This window comes from Meleagris gallopavo, chromosome 6, assembly GCF_000146605.3.
Source record: "Meleagris gallopavo isolate NT-WF06-2002-E0010 breed Aviagen turkey brand Nicholas breeding stock chromosome 6, Turkey_5.1, whole genome shotgun sequence".
Classification (NCBI taxonomy): domain Eukaryota; kingdom Metazoa; phylum Chordata; class Aves; order Galliformes; family Phasianidae; genus Meleagris; species Meleagris gallopavo.
Window position 1 is genome coordinate 31,334,304 of NC_015016.2, and position 12,615 is coordinate 31,346,918.

Genomic DNA, 12,615 nt, shown 5'->3' on the forward strand with positions numbered 1-12,615 from the left:
CAGCCACAACCAATTTGCATGAAGACTATGTCCCTCTGCAGAGCTCATACGTATGTTGTTCCATTGCCAAACACAAAGGTTGTTGGTTAGTAAGAGCTGTTGTTTCCAGGCGTTCACAAGGCCCTTCAGGCTTTAAGAACCAAGTATCACCATGGATGGAAAAGCATGCTCAGTCACCTGAATGACAGAACAGAATATACTCATTAGGACAACTGAAAAATCCACAGAGGTACAGGCGATTCCTGGTTTTAATTATGAATATATTAAGATTTCATGAGCTCAGCTTCTGCCTGGAGTGCCTGCTTGGAACTCACTTTGCACATAAGCAACTTTCACAGTCATATTCTGAGTGACAGCTGAATTAACCCAGTCATTCTGTCCCAAACAACAAATAATTCAAAATCTCAACTGGGAAAAAAAGCAACACATTTACATTCTCTACATTCTGTTTGTCTTCTTAGATATAGATGAGGAAGAACTAGGCATTAGTAAATTTAGGATTAAAGATGGAGAAAAAAAATTAGCTAGGCTGACAGGATTAGGAGGAATAGAAATCTGTAAAACCTCAGCTAGACCAACAGTAACCACAGGAGAAGAGCAGGTGGAAGAAGGCAGGAAAAGCAGGAGTATGTAGCACACCATCTAGAATTCCTAATTCTAGAATACTAAAATTTCCTTGATAAAATGATCTAATTATTATGAATAAAATTCAATACAAATATGCCAAAGTGCAACGTGCACTGCATAGAAATAAGGGATGAGTTTTGTGCTGACCTTTTTATTTTCTCATGAAGAAAGACCTGATAATAGTTATTCTTCTCAAGAGGAAAGATAAAGGTCACCACAAGCAAGTTCAATTGTGGATATATACACAATAATTATAATGAAGAAAGAAGAAATTACATAGAGCCACTTCGAAAGTCATTAATATTTTTTTCCTGCATTTACATTCACAGCTAATGAGCATTTAAAATTAATTATTTCAGGAATTAATTTTCAGAAAGAGTCTCTTAGACTTGTCTGATCGTGTATGCTGAGTGAACTCGTCTTAACATGTTAAACTCAAAAAAACAAAACAAAAAAAATTGATGGATCAACAAACAAGATTTCATAAGCAACTTCAGAATCCAGCTCCTCTTAAAGTCCTTAAGTTAGAGTAGGCACTTTTTAAATTGTTACCTACACTTTTTGACTGAGAGCCTAGGTAACTTCCACGCCCAAGCAGAAGGATCTCTGAAGGTAAGTTCAGCGTCCAACAAAAGGACAATTCTGGCTCCACTTCTAAAAATGTTCCAAAAGCCTCAAATTTCGCCTGTAAAATCCAGGCAAGAGATGTCTTATCTAAAGCCATACTTAAACATTTAAATAAGGAATAAAATATTTTAGGATACTTCGTTAATAAGCCTCAACTTCTGATGTTTCTACACGCTCTTCACATTATTTAGCTAATTAACAAAAAAATGCTCCCTCACCTGCGCTCCTCTCTAATTGCAAACAGTTGCAATTATTGGACAAAATGATGTTGTTGAAAATGATTTCACAGTTGTGTTGTAGGTTCGCAGGAATTTGCACCAGAAACTGCTTTTCTAAATACGCGTGCATGCACATAACTCTGTTCTTATATATAAGCATTGTAAAGATTTATGTGAATTCACTGTAACTAAATTGGTTTGTTCTCTTAACCCATAATAGCTCTTAGTTATGTAAATAGTTTAAGCATTCAACGTGACATTTTATAAACTTTTATTAATAAAGGTTTTGCTAAAATAAACGTGGTAGCTATTAAGATCTTCATAGAAAACATAAATAGTTCTCTATATAAATACATCTACCAATTGAGTATTTAATTAACTGATCTATACATTATAACTTTGTAGTATAGTGTTATTTGACACCCACGTACAGGAGTTACAGTTCTCAGGCCTAAATTTATCTGCTACACAGAAAGACGTCTTCAGATGTCAAGTAAAGTTTCCCATACTCATTGATCAGCAGCAAGATTTAAATTTAAAAGTCATTTCTGAAAATTATGTACCCCTAATTGTGACAAATGTGACTTGACATAATATTTACATACACAGAATCATAAAGAAAGCATCTTATTTAAACCACATTATATCCTTTAATAATCTGCAGGGTTAAAGTATTCAAATTTATAGCCTGATTCCAGAAATGACTTTACTCCAAAAGGCACAGAAGACAAGGCATTTCAGCCTCGTTTGCTTTAGTGAGAGGAAACACAATACAGTTGTTGGCATGTTTCCACAAGAAAAGTCTGGCTCCCAGATGCTTCTCTAGCAACTCCTTTAAAATGTTCTACCAAGACATTTTTATATTCTCTGTGTTGATCATTAAATGCACATTGACCAAAAAAAAAAAAAAAGCCAACCAGCCTTTGGGCTCTTTCATGAAAAGTAACAAACCCACACCACTGCCTCTTTTCACTGTTCGTGGCACATGCCACTAAATTCAGTTATGGTGACTATGTTAAATTTAATGTCTCCAGCTTAAACGATGAAATAAAGTAACTGTGAAACGTGCTTGCTTTGATTCACTAGTAAAGAAAAATGAGAATAAATCAGAAATAAAATGAAAAATATAGCTGCTACACAGACTGTTTACACATACAGTATTTGGGAGTAACAAGTCCACGTTCTTTTCTATGTTAATACATGTTAACAAATGCAGTCTCATTCCCCTCCTCTCATCCACTAGGACCAGAGTGGGATCAGCAGCTTTGGATGTCTGATGTCACCAGCCCTACAGGCACGTCTGAGAGACAAGGGAGGACGGCAGGGATCTGAAAACAGTTCATAAACAGGAGATGAAAACTGCTCCCAAGCAGCTTGCCACTCTACTGTGGGATCGGCATGCAGCTGGTTCTCAGAAAAACCAGGGCCTCTAGAGTCCCAGATTAGCTGAATTCTCTTGCAGCCAGTACTTGGATTCTCCAGGCCTTATGCCAATGACACAGCGCAGTCCCAAGTTGTAGTGTACAAGCAGCCATTTGCAAAGCCTGAGCTAGGTGATTTAATCCAGAAACTGGTCTTAATGATCCTTATGGAAATGATAACAAAATCATATCCATCTTGAAATGTTGTTTACTGAATTATCTGAAACCACTGCTCAATATTTAGTAATGGAAACTTTACTCCTTCAGAAATAAATTTCAGACAAGGTATGAAAATACATTCAATTAATACATTTTGTGATAACTGAAGGGTAGATACTCTTGCTTTGCACTAGAGACAATAGCTTTGTCTTGACACTAAGATTCCTTCCTTTTATTTCCTAGCTTTACTCATGGTTGCATTCAGTTTTCAAGGACAGAATAATTGTTGCAGCCTGGCCACAAACCATAGGGAGAAGCACTCAATCTTTTTGCTTAAAGAAATCAAAAGTTCCCAAGCTCTTAAATTAGTTTTCATTAGATCATTAAAAAAAAAAAATTAAGATTTCCTAGGAAAAAGCAGACTGTGGGGGGAAAAAAAAACAACAAAACAATACTGAAACAAAACATCCCCCGTGCCAACAGTGTTCCAGACTTATTTTCTTCCTATTTGCTCTCTAGTCCAAATTTCACTGATTTGCAATGAGCTCTCCCCAACCTCTTCTGGCTTATTAAGACAACGATCTTTCCTTCAGTGCTGAAGATCACCTGTATGTCTGCACCCTGCACCTCTGAAGCTTCCCCCTCCCTACACTAGGACACAGAAGACTGTTGCATCTTTCCCTCCCCACCTGGTTGACCCTGCTGACCGTGTTCCTTTCCCAGAAGCAGCCAACCTGCTCCTTTCAAAGACAAGGAACCAGAGAGTAGCAGCCAAGAAAGGCAACACTCACGAAGCTCTAGTTAATTAGCAGTATTTTGTTTGCCTAATTTTTCCATCTTGAGGAAAGTGGATAGCAGATAAGTATACTGAGACAAATATATATATATTTTTATAAATATATATATATGGAGGGATTTATGTTTTCCAAAGACTTAAGAATTCAAATCAGAGAATTGTATGTACAGTAACAGAATGATTAAGTCAGCCTTTAAAGCCCACCTTGCTGGGTCTTATTTTAGAACCCAGTTGTATAAATTATGGTTCTTTAATAGCTACCTCGTGGAAGCCAGAAAAGTTGAGAAGCACTAGCCTGAGGCACCGTATAACCTCTGGTTGTTCTTGTTTCTCAAAAGACTCTGCCTAATGGTTTTAATAGCCTGATACGCAGTCATTCATCACAAATTCAAAAAGTAAAGGTTCCTTGATCTATCTATATAGCATTCATCACAGTTATATTCAAGCAGTAGAGCAAGCCCAAATTTTCTATTTTCATAAATATACATAATACAATTGACATTTTACTTTGAACTTGCTAAACTACAGCAATTCCTCAAATTTATGGTTAATAAACTATCTCACATACCAAGGCATTTCTTCTGAAGGCTCTGTATTAGAATTATTTCACTGCTGCTTAATTAGATAAAACCAGTGCCACCAAAGAAAGAACTTCAGGTCCATAACCCATTGAAGACATGCATGCATAAACAAAGCTTTGCTCACATTTAACATGAACTCAACTGTCAGAAACACAGTCCTCATCAAAAAAAGCTATGATACAAGTAAAATTACTTTGTGTGATTTTCTCTCCCCAGGATGACAAGCTATTCTGGAACAGAATTCTACCTTTCAATAACAAACTACTTCTGTCACATACTGTTCACATCAGATTGGTTTTGCAGATCAATAGTGTCAAAAGTTATTTAGTACTGGCACACAGAAAACAATGTAAAAATGATTGATTGGTACTTGCAATAAAATAATCTTATTTCAATAAGTAAATTCCTTCCAATGAGATGTGTACTAATTAGTTTTTGAAAGGCTTCTTTAAACATAGAATTTCATGATTAAAAATACTTCCTTTTCAGATATTACGAAGTTATGCCTTCTAATTTTAAGCAAACATGCTTCAAAATGCCATCAGAAAATGAATATTTAGCAATCCATTTCTAGATTTCTTTGGTGCTTTTTATTTTATTATTCTTATTGTTTGATTGGGTACTTTTCTGTTTGCTTTTGTTTTGTTTTTTAATTCTGAAATACTGAGGAAAATTTAGCCTTTGAGAACCTGAGACTTTGATAAACACAGCCTTTCTAACGTGAATTCTTATGCAACTTACTGTTACAATGGATCACAATTCAGGAAGGATACTACTGTTTGTGCCTCTTGTGAACTCTGAAGCCTGTGAAGTCTCGTATGCATTTCAACAAGAGAAAAATACCTAAAATTAATTGTACACATTTTCCACTTAGTGTAGATACCATGATTAACTGCTTTGAATTTCACAGCTGGCCACCATGCCTTCTACAACTGCAACAATGGAATATAGAAAACTCAATCCGAAATTCTGAAAATGTAGGCTTAGAATAAGTAATGTATTTTGGTTAGAAGAGCAAAGAAGAACAATTTTTTCTGCCCCAGAAGTATGTTACTAAACAAAGAACACTCTTTTCTAAGAGTACTTTTCAGCAGAAAATCCTCCATCCCCAAGTCCAGCAAGTGCCTCTTGCACACAAATCAGCCTAAATTTGAATACTCAATTATTATTCCATTTTTACCAGCTTCCTCACTTGGATGTTTGTGAATGTTTATGATATATTTGAATTGCACCAGCCACAGCAGAGTTCCTGACAGCTATAGGACACCTGTTATCCACAGACCAACAACATATGTTCACTTTTCAAGAAACACACAATAGCCTGTGAACCTTAGTTTTTCTCTCAAAGACTCGCCACTTTCCACTCAAGGGACATCTTATTATTTTCAGATACACCAGATTGTCTTACCACCTCTTCCATCACTGACATTTAACATCAATAGAAACAAAGGTTTCCTCTTAAGATGTAGGATTACATTAATTGAAGATAAAGCACAAGCTCTCATGGCGAACAAAAGCTGAGATTCAGGTACCGGGTTCCTAACCATCTTCTGGATGTGATGTCTTCAAATACAAGAAGTTGGCTGCATTCATAGCTTACGTCTCACGATCATTGAGTATCAGCGGAAAGACACTTTTTAATTTAATTCCACAAGAGTACTGCCTCATAACCCAGGGCAACAGAGAATTCAGACACAGCTCCAGTCCATCACAGTAGTTTAAAGTTAGCAATATGCAGCAGCAAAAAAATGTTTTCCAGTGATTCCCATATTTGGCATATTATCAAAGATGCTTAGAAGACCTGAAATCCCAGTGATAATAACAAACAAACCCCAAAAAAAGGAAAAGAAAAAAAAACAACACGTAGGCAGAAAAAAAATCATTACTATACGCTAATCAATGTGTAGTTTACTTTTTTTTTTTAAACTGATCTTATATTATTTGAATATCTTTTGATTTACAGAGAAGTAAGCCCTGTAGCATCTCCTCTTATTCTGATATTGCATCTATTAGTAAGATACTGTGGGCAAACATACCCAGTATTTAAAAATAATGCAATGGTTAAACAAGTGAAAAATATTAATTTCTTAACAACAATGAGATCCAATTTTTGAAAAAAATGGTTTTGAAGAATGACCATTCCTCACTGCTTTAAAAGGAGGAAAAAAAGAAAAAGAAAAACCACCTCACCATCCTTGGATATGAAATATGTTTTAATGAAAATAATTCAAAACATTTTCAGTAATTACTTTCTAAACTCGTCTTTAGATGAGTCCTCAAAAATTCTGATCTACTTTTCAGCTTCAAATATCCCAGACTCTACTTAGATTTAGAAATCACGTCATTTTCTAATAAAATACAGTTAGAATTCTTTTTGTGGGAAAAAATAAAATATATGTATATTTAAATAGCACAACAGTATTATATATTACTTTTGTGGAAAAGAAGTAAGGAATTCCATAAATATTTGATAAATAACTGATGCTGGAATGAATTTGGACAATATACCAGGATATATAATATACTAAACAGCAATCTTCACAAATAAGAAGTTAGATTCCATAATCATCTTTTTCTCTGCTGACTCGGACCTATCGCTCTGATTCACACTGATCCATTAACAGTTTCTTTGTTTTAGCTTACTGTTTTTGGGAACTGGTCATACAGCTATGATCCACAACAGGAACTGCCAGGCACCAGAGACTTTGGCAGTGATATATTGAAAACTCTGAAGCAAGCACAGGTCTACTGAAAAGGTACATTCACACATTGTGAAATCCTCTATGCAACCAAAAAGTCAATACATCTGACTCTACATTTTGAGGATGGAAATATTTGCTATAATCTTGTGTTTGTGAATGACAGGTCAAGCTTACACTCAAGCCTCACTAAATAATCACGACTTCTTTCTTCCCTAGAGGTAAACCAGGGATCACATTCTTGCCTTTTCCCCCCTTCGAGCTGTGAAAAGGTTACATCATATATACAATTTCCTTCTTCAAAGCTCAAATGACTGAGTAACAAGAGAAGATAAGAACATTAAGTTATGCTATTTAGCTGCAGAGATTAACTGTTAAAAATTAAGACAACAAAGCTGCTTCGAGAGACAATCATGAGTCACAGACAAGCTGATCATTCTCCATCTTCATAAGCAGTGTTAGAAATAAGTTCTGAAACAAAATCAATATAATTTTAAAGCTATTACTTTAAAATACTTCGTTTAAAATAAGCAACCACATAAAAAATGTTTCTTTGCATAGCACACTTTCTGTTGCATAAAACTTAAGACATTTCTTACCTTTCCCCGAGCTTTGCCTTGGTTACAGAGTTTCCCTAGCTAAGCTTCCAACTACACTGCAAAACAGAATTACTGGCCAGATACTGTGGCTTGATCAAATTGTTTGGCAGAGGAGTGATTATGAGAGTTAAAAGAAAAAGGCAAGCTTTTCAGTCCCATGATCCTTGTCCCAGTCAAACACTGAACCAATCCCAAAATTTAATTTACAGCCAAGTAGGGACTGACGCAAGTTGTATTGGCTGGATTAGTTCCCCACATCAATTCCCCTGGCTAGACAGCACTGAATTTCACTGTCCTCTTACCCAAATAGTCTCTATCTTTTGGACAGGTTAAAATTAAATGACGCAAAGCCAGAAATTTCAGATTTGCATTACACCACATCACTTAGGATTTCCAACCTTACCAAGAAGCACCGAAGAGATCATCAAACCCTATCTTTAGAATCATTTTGGTGGAAGCTATACTGTACGCGCTGGAAATCACTACTATCACGCAAGTTTGCAAGCAGAATGAGAATTGAAAAAGATAACACAAGACTGAAAATTAATATAAGGATGAGAGCTTATATTAAGACTGCTGTCCTCCTATTGTGCAAGACTGTTATAGAAAGAACACAACTGATTTTTCAGAAAGGATCACGGTGGCAGGCAGTGTTTAGTACTGCAATTTCGTGTATGTGGCCTACACAGATACAAGACCAAAGAATGAAGGAGAGAGGGCCCTTAAAAATTAAGTCACTAAGATCTCAGGTTATTAAAAAAAATTTGGTCTTCAGGAGTGATAAGAAAAGACAAAGTCTTGAAAAATGACAACTAACTCCTGAGAAGAACAACTCTGTACTTTTTTCTTAAATACCACTAGACTAAAGAATATGCATCCAGATATAACTATACACATATATAACATGATTTAACACTAGAGTTTGAGAAGTTATTTTGTGTTACAGACGAAGAATCAGTTCTGTGTACTGCCATACATAATTGTCATGTCAAAACCATGAACAGTGTACTAAAGTAGAAAATAAATAGCTAATTTTAAGAGCCCAAAATGGGTCCTCACTGACAATATTTTTATTTCTGTTCAACTATGTTTTCCATATGCACTTTCATTTAAAATAAAACAGTGGTTTAGTTTGTTGGAAAAAGTATAAAGCTTTTCTTTATCCCCCTAAAGAATCTCACAAGGAAGATTTAAAAGTTGGAAAAGCTTTAGCAGTTCTGATGTTTTAAACTCCACATAAATAAACACAGTAAAACACACTAACTGAGAATCAGGCAAATGATGCTTCTATAGTAAATATGAATTTGTATGTGCTATTAAAGAAAGTGATTTAAAAGATAAAGACTAATTTTTCCACCTGTCTTTGTACCATCTGCAACTACCAGCCTATTTCTTCTGCTAGCAAGCAGTACAAATTGAATTCCATTGAAATCTAAGCTTTTAATAGGTAATAGACTATTACTATTACTGGATTGAAACTAGTGAGCTCTTGTCTGGAAAATTCATTTTTCTACACTGTCTACTGCTACATGAGAGATGGGGGGTGGGAAAGCAATGCGGTAGCTAGTGAGTACTGCACCAGCCCATTCTGATTACTGCTACGCTTCAAAATACTCAGTTTTTCAAAATAGTGAGAAAATATACATATCCTCTCTTTAATCCAAACACTCTTTATTGTAATACTAAGCCCGATATTACAAAATTGACTGCATTATGAACTAGTTTAATTTGCTTTGAAATGCTGATATATTAAAAAAAACACTAGACTATGCAAATGATTCCTTGAGAAATGGCAAATTACAGCCTGATAAATAATGACAACGTACAATGACCTGCGTACCTGAAGTACAAGACTTTAAAGTTTTGACGCATGGAAAGTTAGTGGACCTAATATCAAGATGCTTTGAGGATCAATACAAAGTGAAAATACATTTATTCTTCCTCCTCACAAGGATTTAGCATGTGTCTTCTCCATTCCAGAGTTTAGCATGGCTTTTGGGCTTTACAAGAAATTATTAAGGGAACTTAAAGGTACAAGAATTCAGAAATTCTTATTTGCTCTGGATTAGAAAGTAAACTAACAGCAAGGATAATGGACTTCCACTTTTTGACTATGAAAGGAAGAAAGAATACATTCACTTACCTGGGAAAATAAAAAGGACAGTCAGTGGGAATTAAAAGCCTACCATTAATGAAGCCAGCTGAGACCAAAGTGGAGCATACTCTTTTACTATCAGTTTAAGTGAACGGAATTACAAGAACCAAGTAAGGCCTATTCCTTGTGAGATTTGTCAACTAGCACTTCATCTAATCCTCTTCTGTATGTTAAGGATAAAGAGGGGAAAGACTGATTTAGGGCAACAGAAACATTAGTTTTTACTGCCATTTAGGCAAATGACTTTTGAAGTACATTTGTGGGAGAGAAAAATTTATTGTCACTCAAAATCTATAGCAAGTTTCTTTTTATTTTCTAGTTACACCAACACATCACAGCCAAAATTAGAGCTCTACTGTAGAAGGTAAGACTTCTTGAAAAGCTTACAATTAAAAATAAAAAGATGGAGAAGGCACAAAATAAAAGGAAGGTAAATCCCTAATTCACAACATGAAAATGAAAAACTCCAAGATCACAGGGGATAAATAACATGTGTAGAACATAAACAGAACATGTGTAGAGCTTCCTTAATGAAAACATAATCAAGCATAAAGGGTCATCTTCTCTAAGAGCCTGAGCATCCAAAAAGCACTGCAGTGTTTGGGTGCATTACTCCTGCTGTAAGATTAAGCTGCCTAACATAGATTTTATATTCACTGCAGAAGCTCTCCTACAATTTCCCAATTCTATGCAGTAGTTTTGAATTTTTTTAGTAAGTCTCTCATGTTTTCTTCTCCCACAATTCACTGAACCAACCTTAAAATGAAAATCAAGACAAACTTAAAAATGTCTGGGTGGTTGTTATTTTTTTTTTTGCCTCCCATCGACAGAATATTCAATCTAGAAGATAAATAAAGTTAGTCAGCATCATGTGACCTTACTGGATTTTTCTCTCAAGTTATTGCTGATAATTGCACTGACTCAAACAGCAAGGGATGCAGAATGTTATGTCATGCAAAGTGATTACTGTCATACCATTTTAAATTATTATTTGTTAACTAACAGTGGCCGAATAGTTACTTCTAAAATAGCTTCTTAAAATATAAAAAAGATCAAACACCTCCTTACTATCACTTAAATACCTATAATCAATTCAAAAGCTGTTCACACTAAAATCTTGTGTGTCACACCATAGTCATGCCAGAAGATATGAAACAAAGCATGTCAGTACTCATGCTGTCTTTACTTAGAGTCCATCTCCAGAGCCCCTTCAAGCCAACACATTGCTTTTTTGCGAGATTGTAAAATCTATATTGGGCAGCAGCAGAGCAATAGAAAACTTTTGCCTAATATAAATGGCAAAACGAATAAAGTAAAAAAATGATGGGCAAGGTGGTGGAAAAAAAGCTGTAAGGCAAGTCAATTTTTTAATTAAAAAAAAATTACGTATTAGAGAATGTTAATGAGCCAAAAGTCCTTTAAGACCACCTTTACACTTCCTGCACTATTTTGATGCCCCTGCTAGAAAACTGAACTGTACTCACTCAGATTTGGTTAAAGACATATCTAATGTCATAGAAAAATTAAATATGTATCTTAGGCATCAGGCTGCTTTATCCACTCAGGTTATCAAACTAGAAGCAGAGAAGACAAAATTATCACAAGTCATAAGGTTAAAAAAATCTCAACAATACCTGGAAGTTCTTCATAAATGCTGTCATCTATTGGCTCACTGCTTGCATGTCCAACATCATCATATTCTTCCTCTTCCTCAGGAATAGTATTAGATTCCATATCTATGTAAAAGCAAAGTTAACGTTTCGTAAATAACTAAAATAAATTCACTCAAAATGAAAACATAATTTGTTTCATTTTACAAGCTGGTTCTTGCAGTATATTCTGCTTATTTTCTTACAACCCTCATAATTAAGCTTTAAAGCTATATGGTATTATTGGAAGGAAAAGCAAATATATTGCATAAGGAGAAAAGTCATGTAAAAGCCACAAGATGACTGAGAACCAGGAGTTGCTATTCAAAACTTGGATAAGTAGTAATAAGAGAGATACAAACGTGACAGACCTATTAATGGACAGCACTACCATCACTAAGCAGTACTGATAATAAAGGATATGGCTTTTCTGGCTGGCTTACCTTGAATTACAAATTTCACTTGCTGTACCCATTCCTCTGCTTCTTTGGGAGTGGCAGCTGTAAACTATTAATAATAAATATTAATAAACTATGTTTATTAATAACGAGTAGTAGTAATGACAAAAACATAACTACAATTTCATTAGCAATAAAAAAAGGGTCTGTAGCATTCTCGTCACTTCCTCAAGAAACCATTAGTAATTCTTTTCATGTCTTCTGGTACTTTTCTTGCAAGGATGCTTCTTATAATGTAAAGCTAATTTTGACAAATTTACGTAATTGAAGGAGAGGATGATGGATTTGAAACTCTGATCAGCAGCTGGCAGCTGTGCAGAAAAAAAGCTGCTTCTCTTCATCAATGTCAAAGCCAGAACTGATGAACAAAATTTGCCCTTGACAATTAGAAGACACCCATGAATTTCTTTAGACTGCTGGGTACAGTTTTCTTAAAAATGTTCTTGTCAGACTCCAACACACTACCTGACAGCTTAATTAACTGGCTTTCAACTGCAATCTCAGATATTTAAAACTTATTAAACTTACATTCCATATTGATGTCTAGCTGATAGATCTCTGAATTGCACAGCTGATACGTGCCTTTAAGCAGATATACTTGGCAAAGCCATGACCAATACAGTACA

At 35.1% G+C, this 12,615-nt stretch overlaps 1 protein-coding gene across 3 annotated transcripts in view; it reads right to left on the reverse strand.

Moving 5' to 3' along the window:
* Nucleotides 1-12,615, reverse strand: part of SKAP2 (src kinase associated phosphoprotein 2) — a 108,992-nt gene that overhangs the window by 22,418 nt on the left and 73,959 nt on the right. For all 3 annotated transcript variants that reach the window (XM_010712794.2, XM_010712795.3, XM_019616481.2), the window contains 2 exons: nucleotides 11,975-12,038; nucleotides 11,517-11,618 (listed from right to left, as the gene is read on the reverse strand). In XM_010712794.2, the coding sequence (XP_010711096.1) occupies nucleotides 11,517-11,618; nucleotides 11,975-12,038 (166 nt within the window). The remainder of the gene's footprint in view (nucleotides 1-11,516; nucleotides 11,619-11,974; nucleotides 12,039-12,615) is intronic.